Source organism: Bufo bufo, chromosome 10 (genome assembly GCF_905171765.1).
Source record: "Bufo bufo chromosome 10, aBufBuf1.1, whole genome shotgun sequence".
Classification (NCBI taxonomy): Eukaryota; Metazoa; Chordata; class Amphibia; order Anura; family Bufonidae; genus Bufo; species Bufo bufo.
Window position 1 is genome coordinate 145,276,311 of NC_053398.1, and position 22,665 is coordinate 145,298,975.

General features: G+C 51.1%; 1 protein-coding gene across 1 annotated transcript in view; it reads left to right on the plus strand.

Annotated features, from left to right (window-relative positions):
• HYDIN (HYDIN axonemal central pair apparatus protein) overlaps positions 1-22,665 on the plus strand; it is a 114,312-nt gene that overhangs the window by 10,851 nt on the left and 80,796 nt on the right. The window contains exons 2-8 of the mRNA XM_040410017.1: positions 3,651-3,748; positions 8,127-8,258; positions 8,509-8,628; positions 8,834-8,968; positions 11,845-12,044; positions 12,140-12,264; positions 17,896-18,097. Coding sequence (XP_040265951.1) covers positions 3,671-3,748; positions 8,127-8,258; positions 8,509-8,628; positions 8,834-8,968; positions 11,845-12,044; positions 12,140-12,264; positions 17,896-18,097 — 992 coding nt within the window. The 5' untranslated portion in view covers positions 3,651-3,670. The remainder of the gene's footprint in view (positions 1-3,650; positions 3,749-8,126; positions 8,259-8,508; positions 8,629-8,833; positions 8,969-11,844; positions 12,045-12,139; positions 12,265-17,895; positions 18,098-22,665) is intronic.

Consider the following 22,665-nt stretch of genomic DNA (forward strand, 5'->3'; position numbering starts at 1 on the left):
GTGACTCCACCAGCAGAATAGTGAGTGCAGCTCTGGAGAATAATACAGGATGTAACTCAGGATCAGTACAGGATAAGTAATGTATGTACACAGTGACTGCACCAGCAGAATAGTGAGTGCAGCTCTGGAGTATAATACAGGATGTAACTCAGGATCAGTACAGGATAAGTAATGTATGTACACAGTGACTCCACCAGCAGAATAGTGAGTGCAGCTCTGGAGTATAATACAGGATGTAACTCAGGATCAGTACAGGATAAGTAATGTATGTACACAGTGACTGCACCAGCAGAATAGTGAGTGCAGCTCTGGAGTATAATACAGGATGTAACTCAGGATCAGTACAGGATAAGTAATATATGTACACAGTGACTGCACCAGCAGAATAGTGAGTGCAGCTCTGGAGTATAATACAGGATGTAACTCAGGATCAGTACAGGATAAGTAATGTATGTACACAGTGACTCCATCAGCAGAATAGTGAGTGCAGCTCTGGAGTATAATACAGGATGTAACTCAGGATCAGTACAGGATAAATAATGTAATGTATGTGCACAGTGACTGCACCAGCAGAATAGTGAGTGCAGCTCTGGAGTGTAATACAGGATGTAACTCAGGATCAGTACAGGATAAGTAATGTATGTACACAGTGACTCCACCAGCAGAATAGTGAGCACAGCTCTGGAGTATAATACAGGATATAACTCAGGATCAGTACAGGATAAGTAATGTATGTACACAGTGACTGCACCAGCAGAATAGTGAGTGCAGCTCTGGAGTATAATACAGGATGTAACTCAGGATCAGTACAGGATAAGTAATGTATGTACACAGTGACTCCACCAGCAGAATAGTGAGTGCAGCTCTGGAGTATAATACAGGATGTAACTCAGGATCAGTACAGGATAAGTAATGTATGTACACAGTGACTGCACCAGCAGAATAGTGAGTGCAGCTCTGGAGTATAATACAGGATGTAACTCAGGATCAGTACAGGATAAGTAATATATGTACACAGTGACTGCACCAGCAGAATAGTGAGTGCAGCTCTGGAGTATAATACAGGATGTAACTCAGGATCAGTACAGGATAAGTAATGTATGTACACAGTGACTCCATCAGCAGAATAGTGAGTGCAGCTCTGGAGTATAATACAGGATGTAACTCAGGATCAGTACAGGATAAATAATGTAATGTATGTGCACAGTGACTGCACCAGCAGAATAGTGAGTGCAGCTCTGGAGTGTAATACAGGATGTAACTCAGGATCAGTACAGGATAAGTAATGTATGTACACAGTGACTCCACCAGCAGAATAGTGAGCACAGCTCTGGAGTATAATACAGGATATAACTCAGGATCAGTACAGGATAAGTAATGTATGTACACAGTGACTGCACCAGCAGAATAGTGAGTGCAGCTCTGGAGTATAATACAGAATGTAACTCATGATCAGTACAGGATAAGTAATGTATGTAGCCCCCCCCCCTGTGCCAGTAATAGCCCCCCTGTGCCAGTAATAACAGCATTGTATATTTTAAAAAAAACAAAAAAACATACCTCCATGTCAGCGATGCGATGCAGGCCTCTTCTGGCCTGTGTCTCGCGCTGTACGGCTCAGGCGGCGGGATGACGTCATCGCGCCGCCTGCACCGGCCTCTGATAGGCTGCCGGCCTAGTGTACCTGCAGCCTAGTAGAGGAAGGGAAAGGGACACGCCTCTCCCTCCCCTACCGCAGCACAGGCAGGCATCTGTATCGCTGTCCTGAGGACGGCGATACAGATGACTGGAGATGAGCGCCTCCACAATGGAAGCGCTCATCTCCCTGTGCCCCACCGCCGCCGCCAGCTCCGCGCCGCACAAGTGAGGTAAAGGACAGTAAAGAAAAAAAAAAAAGTCATTCATTTTTTTCCCGCCCTCCGCACCACGTCCGAAGTGCCCGACCTTTTAGACCGCCCCTGCTCTCAAGTGGATGAGCCACTTGGGCTTAGGCAGAGATTTTGGAGATGTTGCGGGAAGACCTTAAAAGGGGCCAATATTTCTGGAAACCCCTCAATGTGGCTGAATTAACACCATTCTGCACAGAGGACTGCGCCAAAATACAGCAATGAAAAGGACTCATTGAATTGAAGAGGCGAGATTTATCAAACTGGTGTAAAGGTAAACTGGTTTCCACCTTTCATTTTCCATAAGAGCTCTAAAAAGAAAAAATAGTGAAATCTGAATGGTTGCTATGGGCAACTAAACCAGTTTACCTTTACTCCAGTTTGATAAATCTCCCCCTTTCTGTCTAATTTGCTTATAAAGCAAACATCATTTTCTGGCCAAATCTTGGTGGCCGACCCTCTAACACCATTCATATTGCTGTGGACATAACCCATATTCTGGGCGTCAGGTCAGCACTAATCCCCCTGACAGCTGTAATCTGCACGATGGATAAACAGCCCTGAACCGAGCCGGAGGACGGGAGACAGGGATTACAGGACTGCCGGTCCCCCATGGCCTGCTCGGACTTGTAGTGCAGCCTGTAGATATAATGAGAGGGAATGAGAAGACATCATAGGAAAGCTGTACAAGGACTGATCTCAAGCAGGCAACGAGATCCACATTGTGGAAGGACATGCTGGGAGTTGTAGTTATCCGGCTGGTTCAATACTAGTGATTTTAAGTTTTCCTTTTTGTAATTGGTCAACTCATGAACAGGGACGGAGGCGAAATACACAGGACTATCTCCATGTCAGGACATCCTATGTTGGCCATACCAGTATAACTCCCATCATCACTCTCCATTATCTGTTAGCATCTATAGACCTTTGGCTTGCCTCAGCTGAGATCAGTTCCAGAAGAAGATAGACACCAGGCAAAAATGTCCAGAAAAAAAGATGAAGGCTCAAAAAGGCCAAAAACCATCCTGGAGAATGTTCTGCGGGGTGTGAAGTCTCCTGTTACACCTGGCTCATCCTCCATCAGGACATCATACAGCGGTCAGACATGGCGGTTGTCGTGTGGTGTCTGGGTCAAGAGCTCCACCACTTGTCATCATTGATGGAACCATGAGTTCTGCTCCACCAGAAGATCCTGGAGGAGAATGTCCGCCCATTGGTTCCTGACCTAAAACTCCAGCACAGTTGGGTTCTAGAGCAGGATGATTACCTAGAGCACACACTTCTGAAGGTTTCCAAGGAAACAAAGGTTCTGGAACGTTCAAGTCCTGCCCTGAACCCCATGGAGATGCCGCGGAAAGACCTTCAAGGGGCCGATGTTTCTGTAAACCCCTCAATGTGGCTGAATTAACACCATTCAGCAGAGAGGAGTGCGCCGAAATACAGCGATGAAAAAGACTCATTGCAAGCTGCCGCCAGCGTCTGATTGTTACCACCGGGGGGTGAGGGGTGCAGTTAGGGGGGCGCTTACTACTTCACATGGGTGATATAAATGGGAGGATCATTCACAGCTGTGTCCTGTGTTTCCTCGATTGGAGAGATTCACATGTGACAAACGAGCCAAACTTGCAGAAATCTGGAAAGGGACAAAAATACTTTTATTTACAGCCCTGTGTGCATGCTCGGCCAGCACGGAATGCATGTGTGTGAAGGGCATTGCCCATTTCCGCCAGGCAGAATTCACGTCTCCCTCTCCTCTCTCCACAGATGTACTCAGCCCCTCAGCCATGCCGAGCAGTGTCCAGAGTAAAGTCCATGCTCCACGCAACCCCAAGCTGAGCAGACGTGAAGAGGCCGCCCTCACGGTAATGAGAGCTCCATAAATTGGGTCGTTTTTTTGATCCGTCATTGCGCGGCTTAGTCAGACAGATGTCAACGACTGAACCCGGGGATTATCCCGGCCACAAACAAATCAAGTCAGACAGCTGTTCAGGAATAATACTGGGCCCTGACCAGAAGCTGGACCGCACCGCTGCCCTACATCAGGGGGTACGGGACCGGCTCCACTCTGCACTGCTGCCCTATATCAGGGGGTACGGGACCGGCTCCACTCTGCACTGCTGCCCTACATCAGGGGGTACGGGACCGGCTCCACTCTGCACCGCTGCCTTATATCAGGGGGTACGGGACTGGCTCCACCCTTCACTACTGATATCAGGGGGTACGGGACCGGCTCCACCCTGCACCGCTGCCCTATGTCAGGGGGTACGGGACCGGCTCCACCCTGCACCGCTGCCCTATGTCAGGAGGTACAAGACCGGCTCCACCCTGCACCGCTGCCCTATATCAGGGGGTACGGGACCAGCTCCACCCTGCACCGCTGCCCTATGTCAGGAGGTACAAGACCGGCTCCACCCTGCACCGCTGCCCTATATCAGGGGGTACGGGACCGGCTCTACCCTGCACCGCTGCCCTATGTCAGGAGGTACAAGACCGGCTCCACTCTGCACTGCTGCCCTATATCAGGGGGTACGGGACCGGCTCCACTCTGCACTGCTGCCCTATATCAGGGGGTACGGGACCGGCTCCACTCTGCACTGCTGCCCTATATCAGGGGGTACGGGACCGGCTCCACTCTGCACTGCTGCCCTATATCAGGGGGTACGGGACCGGCTCCACTCTGCACTGCTGCCCTATATCAGGGGGTACAGGACTGGCTCTACCCTCACTACTGATATCAGGGGGTACGGGACCAGCTCCACCCTGCACTGCTGCCCTATATCAGGTGGTACAGGACTGGCTCTACCCTCACTACTGATATCAGGGGGTACAGGACCAGCTCCACCCTGCACTGCTGCCCTATATCAGGTGGTACAGGACTGGCTCTACCCTCACTACTGATATCAGGGGGTACAGGACCAGCTCCACCCTGCACTGCTGCCCTATATCAGGGGGTACGGGATCGGCTCCACCCTGCACTGCTGCCCTATATCAGGGGGTACAGGACCGGCTCCACCCTGCACTGCTGCCCTATATCAGGGGGTACGGGACTGGCTCCACCCTGCACTGCTGCCCTATATCAGGGGGTACAGGACTGGCTCCACCCTGCACTGCTGCCCTATATCAGGGGGTACGGGACCGGCCCCACCCTGCACTGCTGCCCTATATCAGGGGGTACGGGACTGGCTCCACCCTGCACTGCTGCCCTATATCAGGGGGTACGGGACTGGCTCCACCCTGCACTGCTGCCCTATATCAGGAGGTACAGGACCGGCTCCACCCTGCACTGCTGCCCTATATCAGGGGGTACAGGACTGGCTCTACCCTCACTACTGATATCAGGGGGTACGGGACCGGCTCCACCCTGCACTGCTGCCCTATATCAGGGGGTACAGGACCGGCTCCACTCTGCACTGCTGCCCTATATCAGGGGGTACGGGACCGGCTCCACTCTGCACTGCTGCCCTATATCAGGGGGTACGGGACTGGCTCCACCCTGCACTGCTGCCCTATATCAGGGGGTACAGGACCGGCTCCACCCTGCACTGCTGCCCTATATCAGGGGGTACGGGACCGGCGCCACCCTGCACTGCTGCCCTATATCAGGGGGTACGGGACTGGCTCCACCCTGCACTGCTGCCCTATATCAGGGGGTACGGGACTGGCTCCACCCTGCACTGCTGCCCTATATCAGGGGGTACAGGACCGGCTCCACCCTGCACTGCTGCCCTATATCAGGGGGTACAGGACTGGCTCTACCCTCACTACTGATATCAGGGGGTACGGGACCGGCTCCACCCTGCACTGCTGCCCTATATCAGGGGGTACAGGACCGGCTCCACTCTGCACTGCTGCCCTATATCAGGGGGTACAGGACTGGCTCTACCCTCACTACTGATATCAGGGGGTACGGGACCAGCTCCACCCTGCACTGCTGCCCTATATCAGGGGGTACAGGACTGGCTCTACCCTCACTACTGATATCAGGGGGTACGGGACCGGCTCCACTCTGCACTGCTGCCCTATATCAGGGGGTACAGGACTGGCTCCACCCTGCACTGCTGCCCTATATCAGGGGGCACAGGACCAGCCCACCCTGCACTGCTGCCCTATATCAGGGGGTACAGGACTGGCTCTACCCTCACTACTGATATCAGGGGGTACGGGACCGGCTCCACCCTGCACTGCTGCCCTATATCAGGGGGTACAGGACCGGCTCCACCCTGCACTGCTGCCCTATATCAGGGGGTACAGGACTGGCTCTACCCTCACTACTGATATCAGGGGGTACGGGACCAGCTCCACCCTGCACTGCTGCCCTATATCAGGGGGTACAGGACCAGACCACCCTGCACTGCTGCCCTATATCAGGGGGTACAGGACTGGCTCTACCCTCACTACTGATATCAGGGGGTACGGGACCGGCTCCACTCTGCACTGCTGCCCTATATCAGGGGGTACAGGACTGGCTCCACCCTGCACTGCTGCCCTATATCAGGGGGTACAGGACCGGCTCCACCCTGCACTGCTGCCCTATATCAGGGGGTACGGGATCGGCTCCACCCTGCACTGCTGCCCTATATCAGGGGGTACAGGACCAGCTGCGCACAGAAGAAGCAAAGAGCGGTGTAAAATGTCAGTCTTTGTAAATGACCCCCACTGAACGCTAACATAGGAGTACTAGGAGGGATAGGATAGAACTGTGGGTAAATGCGATAAGGAAAGGGTACATTAGGATGACCGCGCCAAGTAGAGATGAATATAAGGTCATTTAAGGGGTTGTGCAGTGAGTTAAAGGGGTTGTGCAGTGAGTTAAAGGGGTTGTCTAACTTCAGCAAATGGTCTTTATAGTGTAATTACATGATAAATGTTTTGTCATTCTCTATATTGCCAGTTTTCCAGCACATTATACACGGATTGTTTCCATGGTCATGACCACCCTACAATCCAGCAGCGGTGGTCGTGCTTGCACACTATAAGAAAAGAGCCGTGAATAATGTGATGGAAAAATGAATCAAATCAGCAAAGGAGGCAACATGGAGAATGACAATACATTAGTAGAGCTTCTTTCACATCAGTGTTATTACCTCTGGTGGGATTTTCCAGCACAGAATATCCAGATGTTACCACAGTGCCCACCTCTATGACTAGAATGGGGTCCGCCGGAGATCGGGCAGTTTTGGAGAGGGCAATTTTAATTATGTCTTTGCTTTCTTAAAGGGAACCTGTCACCGGGATTTTGTGCATAGAGCTGAGGACATGGGCTGCTAGATGGCCGCTAGCACATCTGCAATACCCAGTCCCCATAGCTCTGTGTGCTTTTATTGTGTAAAAAAAACTGATTTTATATATATATATATGTAAATGAGGCTACTAACGTTTCCGTAACCCCGCCACGCCCACTGCGAAAGAGCCCAGCACCGGCCCACATCCTCCGAATCTCCTCCTTGCTCCCCGACGTCACAAAGCTAGAGCGCTGTAATCTCGCGATGCGCGAGCTAGCACATGCGCAGTGTTGTCATAGTGTTCCTTCCCTGTGCAGGCATCAGCCTCAGGGAACGAACTGAGCATCGCGAGATTACGGCGCTCTAGCTTTGTGACGTTGGGGAGCAAGGAGGAGATTCGGAGGATGCGGGCCGGTGCTGGGCTCCGGAAACGTCAGATGTTTTATGAAGATTTTCAAGTCCCAGGGAGATCAGTGCTTCGTGGTTTTTCCAAAATAAAGAGATTCAAATAAGCTCTCAGCGAGGCCACCAGATGGAAGGCGGCTATCCTCGCTCGGATATGCCCCCTTTGTCTGATAGGTGCAGGTCCCACCGTGAACCGAGTCCTGAAAGTTGTGAAGGACACACTGCGCATGCGCAGCCGCCCTTCTTTCATTTCTATGGGGCCGCCAATAATAGCCGAGCGGTGGCTGCTCAAGCTGCGGTGTGCTCCAATTCAGTATGATCGCTTGGGGGTGGCTGGACCCGGGAAAACCCAGGGTCCTCCGGCCACCACCTTCCCTGCTCCGTTCTCGGCATAGGTGTGGGACCCGCGCCTATCAGATAATGGGGGCATATCCTAGCAATATGCCCCCATTGTCTTAGATGGGGACTTGAGAACAATATTTCAAGATATTTGGGGCATGACCATCATGAGTGCGAGGCTCTGGAGTGCCTCAGGTCTCTGCTAGTGCACGGGGCGGTCAGTGATGCACAACATGCGGTGTATGTTAATGTGGCCTTCTTGTCGCCCTGATAGATGACCCTGACCCCATCAGCATTTCTACGGGAGATGTCCTTCACAACAGAGCAGCGACTGGCCAGCACTAGAGAGATGCACCCTCCTAGGATCGTCCAGATGCTGGATATGAGTGAGACCACCCATCAGAAGGTGCGTACGGTCCTCTGGTGTGATCACCAACTTCAGGGTCGCCCGTCGGCTCACTTAGCAAACTGCCTCGTTATTATGGAGACTAGTGGCCAACAGACACGTAACGCCGCTTATCTCAGTATAAACCGTAGGTGCAGATTGATTCGATGCGGTTGTTGGTCGATTTGTGGCCGTCTTCAGGGCAGCGTTTACTGAGGCCCTGAGCACATGTGATGGCGACTTCTGCCCTCATCCTTGCTGTTTCTTGTAGTTCTCCTCAGTGGACGTAGAGCAGGCCCTCTTCCAGCCTTTCCCATCGGAAATAGTGTTCCAGAACTACACCCCCTGTGAGACGTACGAGGTGCCGCTCGTCTTAAGGAACAACGACCAGGTGAGTTCAGGCTCCGGCTGCCCGCGCTCGTTACTGCCCGTCTCATATCAAAACTGGCATAGAGTCGCCCGTAGTAACCAATCAGATTCCGCCGTGCATTTTTCAGAAAATGAAAGGTGCAGTCTGATTGGTTGCTATGGGCAACTACGCTGGCATTCCTTTATCAGTTTTGACAAGTCCCCCAATTGCTTTTTAACTCTTTCAGGTTCCTCGGCTGGTAAAAGTCACTCAGGAGAGTTCACCCTATTTTCGGATTGTCAGCCCCAACGACGTGTGTCACAAGGTGGCTCCGGGCATGCCATCCACATTCCGCATCCTCTTTACCCCTGAGGAGAATAAGGTAATGTCTCCCCCGTCCGTTACTTCCTGCTCGGCTTCTTCTCTGGTGCCCTCGAAGCCAGTGCTGACGAGGTTGTGGACACAGCCATCTCCCTAAACGCAATACTGGGAATGAACGGCCACGTGAACCATCGGGACTAGTGAATGACCCATCCTGCATGCCATCCTTAAAGGGGTGCTGATGAATATTATTGCAGGGAGGATGGTTACAGAGATAGCCATCAATGTCAGGTTGGCAGGGGTCCGACACCCCGCACCCCTGCTGGTGAGCCTTGTAACTCCCAAAGTCAGCACCAGAACTAGACGGCTCCATCCATCGTGTTGTGGATGACGCTGGTAACTGCAGCGATGCTGCCATTCACTTCAGTACTGCAGTTACCAGCGCCAACCACTATACAATGAATGGATCTGATGGGTGGGGGGTGTCAGACCCTCCCAAGCAGATATTGACGGCCTGTCCCTGAATACCCCTTTAAGCAGATTCAGGACAGGAGCTCAGAGCGGCTCCTGCTGGGGAGTCGTACTGGAGAGGGTCACCTATAGATTTGGGATGGGTTATGCTTGGCAGCCTCACAGTTCCTGGGGATTTCTCTTGAATATACTTTGTTTTTGAAGTCGAGGTTAAGCAAACACCCAGTCGCCATGATACTGCCTGTGGGACCGCGCTGCTCGGGTGCCGTGATGCCCTCGAAAGTCTGAAATATTCTGTTGCATCACCTGACACAACAAACAGCTTCTCCTTTGGGTCGCCTGCCGTAGTCCCTAGAGCCGTGCCTACCGGGAGAACGCTATTCCTCATGGCACTTGATTTCAGCAGCGTTGAGGGCGAGGACATCAGCTGATACTGGAGAGTGTGGAGGGAGACTCAGTGCAAGGTGTGCTGGAGTGGGATGCCCCAAATCAGCTGTGAGCCGGCGTAGATGTGGGCTGTCATGTGTGGCAGTGTCTGGTGTAGAGGATAGTAAAGGCTCCATGTCGTACCTTCTCGACATGACATGAGGGGCTTTAGGGCACTTATTTCTGTCATGACATCAGAGACCATACACTGTGTTGTGACAGCATGGCATTATGTCACCGCACAGTGACTCCTGGCGTGATGACATTACAGCAGAGACTGTAATCTACATTATCATAGAACATAAAGCATGTCCTGGAGGGATGACAGAACCTCAGAGACCTTACTCTAGATCATTATAGAATATAATCTACGTCCTGGAGTGATGACATCATATCAGAGACTGTAATCTACATCATGATAGAACATAATCCGCGTCCTGGAGTGAAGACATCATGTCAGAGAATATCATGTACATCCTGGAGTGATGACATCATATCAGAGACTACAATCTACATCCTGGAGTGATGACCTCATGTCAGAGAATATCATGTATATCCTGTATAGATGACATCATATCAGAGACTGCAATCTACATCCTGGAGTGATGACATCATATCAGAGACTACAATCTACATCCTGGAGTGATGACATCATGTCAGAGAATATCATGTATATCCTGTATAGATGACATCATATCAGAGACTGCAATCTACATCCTGGAGTGATGACATCATATCAGAGACTACAATCTACATCCTGGAGTGATGACATCATATCAGAGACTGCAATCTGCATCCTGGAGTGATCATATCAGAGACTACAATCTACATCCTGGAGTGATGACATCATATCAGAGACTATAATCTACATCCTGGAGTGATGACATCATATCAGAAACTACAATCTACATCCTGGAGTGATGACCTCATATCAGAGACTACAATCTACATCCTGGAGTGATGACATCATATCAGAAACTACAATCTACATCCTGGAGTGATGACCTCATATCAGAGACTACAATCTACATCCTGGAGTGATGACATCATATCAGAAACTACAATCTACATCCTGAAGTGATGACCTCATATCAGAGACTACAATCTACATCCTGGAGTGATGACATCATGTCAGAGAATATCATGTATATCCTGTATAGATGACATCATATCAGAGACTACAATCTACATCCTGGAGTGATGACATCATGTCAGAAAATATCATGTACATCCTGGAGTGATGACATCATGTCAGAGACTACAATCTACATCCTGGAGTGATGACATCATGTCAGAGACTACAAGCTACATCCTGGAGTGATGACATCATATCAGAGACTACAATCTACATCCTAGAGTGATGACATCATATCAGTCTGGGGCGCCACAGGCCGTCCCATCAGTCTGGGGTGTCACAGGCCGTCCCATCAGTCTGGGGTGTCACGGGCCGTCCCATCAGTCTGGGGCGTCACAGGCCGTCCCATCAGTCTGGGGCGTCACGGGCCGTCCCATCAATCTGGGGAGCCACGGGCCGTCCCATCAGTCTGGGGCGTCACAGGCCGTCCCATCAGTCTGGGGCGTCACGGGCCGTCCCATCAGTCTGGGGCGTCACGGGCCGTCCCATCAGTCTGGGGCGTCACGGGCCGTCCCATCAGTCTGGGGCGTCACGGGCCGTCCCATCAGTCTGGGGCGCCACGGGCCGTCCCATCAGTCTGGGGCGTCACGGGCCGTCCCATCAGTCTGGGGCGTCACGGGCCGTCCCATCAGTCTTGGGTGTCACGGGCCGTCCCATCAGTCTGGGGCGTCACAGGCCGTCCCATCAGTCTTGGGTGTCACGGGCCGTCCCATCAGTCTGGGGCGTCACAGGCCGTCCCATCAGTCTGGGGTGTCACGGGCCGTCCCATCAGTCTGGGGCGTCACAGGCCGTCCCATCAGTCTGGGGTGTCACTGTTATTACATTCCACTACCTTTTTCGTCATTATAAAGTAATCCGTCTCATATTGATGTGAGATCTTTGCCTCTTTTTCTCTGTTAATTCAGGATTATGTTCATGAATTGATTTGCATCACGGAGAGAGAGAAGTTTTTGGTCCCCATCCGAGCGATCGGAGCCCGCGCCGTGCTGGATTTTCCAGACCAGTTAAGTTTCCAGGTCTGCCCTGTCAAGTACAGCACCCAGAAGACGCTCCTGGTGCGGAATATCGGCAATCGTGAAGCGTGCTTTCAGCTGCTGACACAGAGGTAGAGACTGTGGTGGCATGGGTATACTCTTACCGTACAGAGCAGGGGAATGCAGGAGTCCTGCTGCTGATCGGGGTGGGGGTCTTTTGTTCCAGGCCTTTCCACGTGGAGCCAGTGTCTGGAACCCTTGATGTAGGGAACAGCATGCAGGTTATCCTGGAATACCAGCCGACGGAGGTCGGAGATCACAAACAGGAGCTGTTGATCCAATACGACACAGGTAATTGATTGGCTGCCAGACCATGAGATCTGGTGAACACTTGTAAATGTAGACTAGGACAATAAGTACATGTGATGTGACATGTGGAGATCAGGAGGACACGTGTAGATGTAGTGAGATCTGGAGGACACATGTAGATGTGGTGTAGGACAATAAGCCCATGTAATGTGACCTATGAGATCTGGAGGACACGTGTAGATATAGTGTAGGACAGTGAGCCCATGTAATGTGACCTATGAGATCTGGAGGACACGTGTAGATATAGTGTAGGACAGTGAGTCCATGTAATGTGACCTATGAGATCTGGAGGACACGTGTAGATATAGTGTAGGACAGTGAGTCCATGTAATGTGACCTATGAGATCTGGAGGACACGTGTAGATATAGTGTAGGACAATGAGTCCATGTAATGTGACCTATGAGATCTGGAGGACACGTGTAGCTATAGTGTAGGACAGTGAGTCCATGTGATGTGACCTATGAGATCTGGAGGACACGTGTAGATATAGTATAGGACAGTGAGTCCATGTAATGTGACTTTTGAGATCTGGAGGACACATGTAGATATAGTGTAGGACAGTGAGTCCATGTGATGTGACCTATGAGATCTGGAGGACACGTGTAGATATAGTGTAGGACAGTGAGTCCATGTAATGTGACCTATGAGATCTGGAGGACACGTGTAGATATAGTGTAGGACAGTGAGTCCATGTGATGTGACCTATGAGATCTGGAGGACACGTGTAGATATAGTGTAGGACAGTGAGTCCATGTGATGTGACCTATGAGATCTGGAGGACACGTGTAGATATACTGTAGGACAGTGAGTCCATGTGATGTGACCTATGAGATCTGGAGGACACGTGTAGATATAGTGTAGGACAGTGAGTCCATGTGATGTGACCTATGAGATCTGGAGGACACGTGTAGATATACTGTAGGACAGTGAGTCCATGTGATGTGACCTATGAGATCTGGAGGACACGTGTAGATATAGTGTAGGACAGTGAGTCCATGTAATGTGACCTATGAGATCTGGAGGACACATGTAGATATACTGTAGGACAGTGAGTCCATGTGATGTGACCTATGAGATCTGGAGGACACGTGTAGATATAGTGTAGGACAGTGAGTCCATGTAATGTGACCTATGAGATCTGGAGGACGCGTGTAGATATAGTGTAGGACAGTGAGTCCATGTGATGTGATTTATGAGATCTGTAGAACACATGTAGCTGTAGTGTAGGACAGTGAGTCCATGTGATGTGACCTATGAGATCTGGAGGACACGTGTAGATATAGTGTAGGACAGTGAGTCCATGTGATGTGACCTATGAGATCTGGAGGACACGTGTAGATATAGTGTAGGACAGTGAGTCCATGTGATGTGACCTATGAGATCTGGAGGACACATGTAGATATAGTGTAGGACAGTGAGTCCATGTGATGTGACCTATGAGATCTGGAGGACACGTGTAGATATAGTGTAGGACAGTGAGTCCATGTGATGTGACCTATGAGATCTGGAGGACACGTGTAGATATACTGTAGGACAGTGAGTCCATGTGATGTGACCTATGAGATCTGGAGGACGCGTGTAGATATAGTGTAGGACAGTGAGTCCATGTGATGTGATTTATGAGATCTGTAGAACACATGTAGCTGTAGTGTAGGACAGTGAGTCCATGTGATGTGACCTATGAGATCTGGAGGACACGTGTAGATATAGTGTAGGACAGTGAGTCCATGTGATGTGACCTATGAGATCTGGAGGACACGTGTAGATATAGTGTAGGACAGTGAGTCCATGTGATGTGACCTATGAGATCTGGAGGACACATGTAGATATAGTGTAAGACAGTGAGTCCATGTGATGTGACCTATGAGATCTGGAGGACACGTGTAGATATAGTGTAGGACAGTGAGTCCATGTGATGTGACCTATGAGATCTGGAGGACACGTGTAGATATACTGTAGGACAGTGAGTCCATGTGATGTGACCTATGAGATCTGGAGGACACGTGTAGATATAGTGTAGGACAGTGAGTCCATGTGATGTGACCTATGAGATCTGGAGGACACATGTAGCTGTAGTGTAGGACAATGAGTCCATGTGATGTGACCTATGATTTATGAGATCTGGAGGACATGTGTAGATCTAGACTAGGACAATTAGTACATGTAATGTGACATATTGGGTCTGGAGGAAACATGCAGATGTATTCTATGACAGTGAGTCCATGTGATGTGACATGGGGAGATCAGGAGGACACGTGTAGATGTAGGCTAGGATAATGAGTCCATGTAATGTGGCATACTGTATGAGATCTGGAGGACACGTGTAGATGTGGTGTAGGACAGTGAGTCCATGTAATGTGGCATACTGTATGAGATCTGGAGGACATGTCTAGCTGTAGACTAGGACAATAATCCCATGTACTGCGACATATGAGGTCTGGAGGACACGTGTAGATGTAGCTGGGGCGGTCTCTCATATTACGGCTCGGTTTCCATTTGACAATGACCTCTATCAGTGTTAACATCGAGCTGACGACTTGTTAAGATAAATGTGGAGGATCCGGTGACGGAGATTGTGCCAGAACATGGGAGACGCTGTAAACCCAAGATCTCCACTGTAATGTGTGCTCGTATGTAGGACACACACATATAGGGCCCGCACAGTCACATATGGAGGCTGCTCTGTATATGTAGGACACACACATATAGGGCCCGCACAGTCACATATGGAGGCTGCTCTGTATATGTAGGACACACACATATAGGGCCCGCACAGTCACATATGGAGGCTGCTCTGTATATATGTAGGACACACACATATAGGGCCCGCACAGTCACATATGGAGGTTGCTGTATATATGTAGGACACGCACATATAGGGCCCGCACAGTCACATATGGAGGCTGCTGTATATATGTAGGACACACACATATAGGGCCCGCACAGTCACACATGGAGGCTGCTCTGTATATGTAGGACACACACATATAGGGCCCGCACAGTCACATATGGAGGCTGCTCTGTATATGTAGGACACACACATATAGGGCCCGCACAGTCACATATGGAGGCTGCTCTGTATATATGTAGGACACACACATATAGGGCCCGCACAGTCACATATGGAGGTTGCTGTATATATGTAGGACACGCACATATAGGGCCCGCACAGTCACATATGGAGGCTGCTGTATATATGTAGGACCACATATATAGGGCCCGCACAGTCACATATGGAGGCTGCTCTGTATATGTAGGACACACACATATAGGGCCCGCACAGTCACATATGGAGGCTGCTCTGTATATGTAGGACGCACACATATAGGGCCCGCACAGTCACATATGGAGGCTGCTCTGTATATATGTAGGACACACACATATAGGGCCCGCACAGTCACATATGGAGGTTGCTGTATATATGTAGGACACGCACATATAGGGCCCGCACAGTCACATATGGAGGCTGCTGTATATATGTAGGACACACACATATAGGGCCCGCACAGTCACACATGGAGGCTGCTCTGTATATGTAGGACACACACATATAGGGCCCGCACAGTCACATATGGAGGCTGCTCTGTATATGTAGGACACACACATATAGGGCCCGCACAGTCACATATGGAGGCTGCTCTGTATATATGTAGGACACACACATATAGGGCCCGCACAGTCACATATGGAGGTTGCTGTATATATGTAGGACACGCACATATAGGGCCCGCACAGTCACATATGGAGGCTGCTGTATATATGTAGGACCACATATATAGGGCCCGCACAGTCACATATGGAGGCTGCTCTGTATATGTAGGACACACACATATAGGGCCCGCACAGTCACATATGGAGGCTGCTCTGTATATGTAGGACACACACATATAGGGCCCGCACAGTCACATATGGAGGCTGCTCTGTATATGTAGGACGCACACATATAGGGCCCGCACAGTCGCATATGGAGGCTGCTGTATATATGTAGGACGCACACATATAGGGCCCGCACAGTCACATATGGAGGCTGCTGTATATATGTAGGACGCACACATATAGGGCCCGCACAGTCACATATGGAGGCTGCTGTATATATGTAGGACGCACACATATAGGGCCCGCACAGTCACATATGGAGGCTGCTCTGTATATGTAGGACGCACACATATAGGGCCCGCACAGTCACATATGGAGGCTGCTCTGTATATGTAGGACGCACACATATAGGGCCCGCACAGTCACATATGGAGGCTGCTCTGTATATGTAGGACGCACACATATAGGGCCCGCACAGTCACATATGGAGGCTGCTGTATATATGTAGGACGCACACATATAGGGCCCGCACAGTCACATATGGAGGCTGCTCTGTATATGTAGGACACACACATATAGGGCCCGGACAGTCACATATGGAGGCTGCTGTATATATGTAGGACGCACACATATAGGGCCCGCACAGTCACATATGGAGGCTGCTCTGTATATGTAGGACGCACACATATAGGGCCCGCACAGTCACATATGGAGGCTGCTCTGTATATGTAGGACGCACACATATAGGGCCCGCACAGTCACATATGGAGGCTGCTCTGTATATGTAGGACACACATATATAGGGCCCGCACAGTCACATATGGAGGCTGCTGTATATATGTAGGACGCACACATATAGGGCCCGCACAGTCACATATGGAGGCTGCTGTATATATGTAGGACACACACATATAGGGCCCGCACAGTCACATATGGAGGCTGCTGTATATATGTAGGACGCACACATATAGAGGGCCCGCACAGTCACATATGGAGGCTGCTGTATATATGTAGGACACACACATATAGGGCCCGCACAGTCACATATGGAGGCTGCTCTGTATATGTAGGACGCACACATATAGGGCCCGCACAGTCACATATGGAGGCTGCTGTATATATGTAGGACGCACACATATAGGGCCCGCACAGTCACATATGGAGGCTGCTCTGTATATGTAGGACGCACACATATAGGGCCCGCACAGTCACATATGGAGGCTGCTCTGTATATGTAGGACACACATATATAGGGCCCGCACAGTCACATATGGAGGCTGCTGTATATATGTAGGACGCACACATATAGGGCCCGCACAGTCACATATGGAGGCTGCTCTGTATATGTAGGACACACACATATAGGGCCCGCACAGTCACACATGGAGGCTGCTGTATATATGTAGGACACACACATATAGGGCCCGCACAGTCACATATGGAGGCTGCTGTATATATGTAGGACACACATATATAGGGCCCGCACAGTCACACATGGAGGCTGCTGTATATATGTAGGACGCACACATATAGGGCCCGCACAGTCACATATGGAGGCTGCTGTATATATGTAGGACACACATATATAGGGCCCGCACAGTCACACATGGAGGCTGCTGTATATATGTAGGACGCACACATATAGGGCCCGCACAGTCACATATGGAGGCTGCTGTATATATGTAGGACGCACACATATAGGGCCCGCACAGTCACATATGGAGGCTGCTGTATATATGTAGGACGCACACATATAGGTCTTATGGTGGTTACGGGGCTGTGTTGCTTTTCCTCAGGTGAGGATGTTCGTGTCGGCCTGTATGGAGCTGCTGCCGACGTGAACGTGCGACTGGACAAAAACTCACTGACCATTGAGAAGACCTTCCTGTCCTTATCCAACCAGAGGATGGTCACCATCCACAACCGCAGTGATGTCATAGCTCACTTCCAGTGGAAAGAATTCGCTTCACAGCAGGAGGAGCAGCAGCAGAAGGAGAGGTAACACTCCATCACTGCACTGACACACAGGTGCACACCGATATACACTGCACTGACACTCAGGTGCACACTGATATACACTGCACTGACACACAGGTGCACACTGATATACACTGCACTGACACACAGGTGCACACCGATATACACTGCACTGACACACAGGTGCACACCGATATACACTGCACTGACACACAGGTGCACACTGATATACACTGCGCTGACACACAGGTGCACACTGATATACACTGCGCTGACACACAGGTGCACACTGATATACACTGCGCTAACACACAGGTGCACACTGATATACACTGCGCTGACACACAGGTGCACACTGATATACACTGCACTGACACACAGGTGCACACTGATATACACTGCACTGACACACAGGTGCACACCGATATACACTGCACTGACACACAGGTGCACACCGATATACACTGCACTGACACACAGGTGCACACTGATATACACTGCGCTGACACACAGGTGCACACTGATATACACTGCGCTGACACACAGGTGCACACTGATATACACTGCGCTAACACACAGGTGCACACTGATATACACTGCGCTGACACACAGGTGCACACTGATATACACTGCACTGACACACAGGTGCACACTGATATACACTGCACTGACACACAGGTACACACTGATATACACTGCACTGACACACAGGTGCACACTGATATACACTGCGCTGACACACAGGTGCACACTGATATACACTGCACTGACACACAGGTGCACACTGATATACACTGCGCTAACACACAGGTGCACACTGATATACACTGCACTGACACACAGGTACACACTGATATACACTGCGCTGACACACAGGTGCACACTGATATACACTGCACTGACACACAGGTACACACTGATATACACTGCACTGACACACAGGTACACACTGATATACACTGCGCTGACACACAGGTGCACACTGATATACACTGCACTGACACACAGGTGCACACTGATATACACTGCACTGACACACAGGTACACACTGATATACACTGCGCTGACACACAGGTGCACACTGATATACACTGCACTGACACACAGGTGCACACTGATATACACTGCACTGACACACAGGTGCACACTGATATACACTGCACTGACACACAGGTACTTACTGATATACACTGCGCTGACACACAGGTACTTACTGGTACACATATGGGCATGTATAGGGACGGCTGTATGTAATGTGTGTATGAATGATCTTCCAGCATGGAGTGTACCCCCATCGTCATCATCACTCCAGCTTGTTACAGCTATGTTCTGTACCAGCATGTCACAGCATGGTACCATGTGGGGGGGCCGATGCTGGAACTGTTGCGTCTTGTGTGTGTGGGGGGACACATGAGCAGCCCCCCAGCCTTATGTGGCACCTGGTTACAGAGCTGCGGTACATCCGCAGATCTTCATCCCTGTCCGGTGCGGCAGGGGTTAATCTCTGTGTGGGCTGTCGTTTGGTCAGTGGCGCTGCCAGTGTGCGGCACTACATGTCTGTATGACTTATATAAGATGACAACACGCCACCGACTACATGAGAGTGAAAGCGGCGCGGAGAGGTGGGCGCCCTGCGCGGCTGTAATCAGAAGTGGCACTCCGGCGCTAATTGCTCTTGTGTCATTTAATATTTAACATCTGGATCCAGCGCCTCTGACAGTAATGTCTACAGAGCGCTGCCTCGTTAACGGGGCAAATAGTAATCCTCCCGGAGGTGGAAGGGTTAAAGCCGACTCTACAACTGGGCCAGTGCTTACCCCGGGGGCCACAGCTGAGAGACCTCTCCGCTCCCCTCAATTATTAATGACATTAACCAGAGATGAGCGATCTCGTGCTGAAGAAAGCATTTTACCTAAGAGTCAGCGCCCGTGTCCTCACGTAGCCGCTCTGTCCTGCCGTCACTGACAGCAAGCAGAGATATGCAGAATGACCAGGACGTGATTTACTGATCCTGGAGATGACGCGGTGCCGACGCGTCTGTCCGGCTCTCTACAACCATTGGCTGACTTACTTTGAGACACAACTTTATACCAGAATTGTGGAGCAACTTTGGCGCAAAGCTGCGCATCTTAGGCCACACCCTCTTCCAGTGAATCCCTGCCTCCCCCACCTCATTTTGAGCAAGTTGGAGAAAAGTGTAGAAATCCTAGGGGGGCCACGTCGATGGATTCTGGGGGCAGACAGGTTAGTTCATCTGGACCGAGGTTCGTTCGAAAGCTTTTCTCTTCACGAGGCCTGAGCTTGCAGGGCATGCTGGGACCTGTAGTCCTCACGCTATTAGGGAGCTGCTGACTGCTGATTGCCTTCATTCTGTGCAGCCGTCAGCAGGCTTCTGTTGTCAGATCTTTCAGGGTCTGTTCACATTTTTATGTTTTATTTGTAACCAGCAAAAGCGATCCAGTGTCCAGTCACTGTAATATATGGCATTGTTACACCACGTATTATTGACTGCCCGTCCCCGCTCTCAGGTATATGCACACTAGCCCATGGAGTTATGTAATAGGCCCACAGAACACACGCATCCATATGTCACCTTCATTCAGCTCGTCTACCACCCCTTACAGCCCTAGCAAAAAGTGATATCTCATAGGCCAGCAGTGATGCCTACGACCACCGCCTCTGCCCAGCGCCTGCAACCACCGCCTCTGCCCAGGGCCTTCAACCACCGCCTCTGCCCAGTGCCTTCAACCACCACCTCTGCCCAGCGCCTGCAACCACCACCTCTGCCCAGCGCCTGCAACCACCACCTCTGCCCAGTGCCTGCAACCACCACCTCTGCCCAGTGCCTGCGACCACTGCCTCTGACCACCGCCTTTGACCAGCACATCCGGCCTGTACCTCTGGCTACTGCACCCGTCCAGCACCTCTGGCCATGGTCTCCGCCCAGCACCTCCAATCACCCTCTCCGAGGAGTGCCTCGACCACCTCCTCTGCCCAGCGCCTCTGCTCACTGCTTCTGACCAGCACATATGGCCTGTGCCTTCACCAGCACCTCCGATCACCACCTCTGACCACCGCCTCTGCCCAGTACCTCCGATCACCACCTCCGGCCACTGCCTCCGATCACCATTTCCAACCATGCCTTCAATCATTATCTCCGACCAGCGCCTCTACCCACCGCCACTGACCAGCACATCTGGCCTGTGCCTCCACACAGCACCTCCAATCACCACCTCCGACCACCATCTCTGCCGATAACCACCACCAGCCACTGTCTCCGATCACCATCTCTGACCAGCACATCTGGCCAGGGCCTCCACCCACTGCCTCTGCCCAGCACCTCCAGCCACCGCCTCCAACCAGTGTGTCTGACCAGTTTCCTAGTGACCTGGCCACATGTGAACTGACCACGTTCTCTCTCCTCACTGTTTTTAGGTTTAGCTTTGGTCTCGTTCACCCGCGCTCTTCTGGTCACTTCCTGTCAGACAGGCTTTTTGTGCTCATCATGATTACTGTATTTCATAATTTACATTAATTTGGATGTTATTATTCGGGCTGCAGTGGGGTGAACCTTAATTCTGCTTCCGGGTGAGGTGCGGGTTCATATACCACTGCTGGACTCACAGATTGTCATGAGAAAGAAGGTGGTGGACACTTTTAGGGTGTCCTCTCCTCTACACAAGGGGCTGCGGTTACATTCCGGGTGTCCTCTCCTTTACACATAGGGCTGTGGATACATCCGGGGTATCCTCTCCTGTACACAAGGGGCTGCGGTTACATTCTGGGTGTCCTCTCTTGTACACAAGGGGCTGTGGATACATCCGGGGTGTCCTCTTCTGTACACGGGGCTGCAGATACATCTGGGGTGTCCTCTCTTGTACACATGGGGCTGCGGACACATTCGGGATCATCTCTCCAGTACACATGGGGCTGCGGATACATCTGGGGTGTCCTCTCCTATAAACAAAGGGCTGCGGTTACATTCGGGGTGTCCTCTCCTATACACATGGGGCTGCAGACACATTCAGGGTGTCCTCTCCTGTACACAAAGGGCTGCAGTTACATTCGGGGTGTCCTGTACACATGGGGCTGCGGACACATTGGGGATGATCTCTCAGTACACATGGGTCAGCGGTTACATTCGGGGTGTCTTGTACACATGGGTCAGCGGTTACATTCGGGGTGTCTTGTACACATGGGGCTGCGGTTACATTCGGGGTGTCCTCTCCTGTACACATGGGGCTGCGGTTACATTCGGGGTGTCCTGTACACATGGGGCTGCGGATACATTGAGGATGATCTCTCAGTACACATGGGTCAGCGGTTACATTCGGGGTGTCTTGTACACATGGGGCTGCGGTTACATTCGGGGTGTCCTCTCCTGTACACATGGGGCTGCGGTTACATTCGGGGTGTCCTCTCCTGTACACATGGGGCTGCGGTTACATTCGGGGTGTCCTCTCCTGTACACATGGGGCTGCGGTTACATTCGGGGTGTCCTCTCCTGTACACATGGGGCTGCGGTTACATTCGGGGTGTCTTGTACACATGGGGCTGCGGATACATTGAGGATGATCTCTCCAGTACAT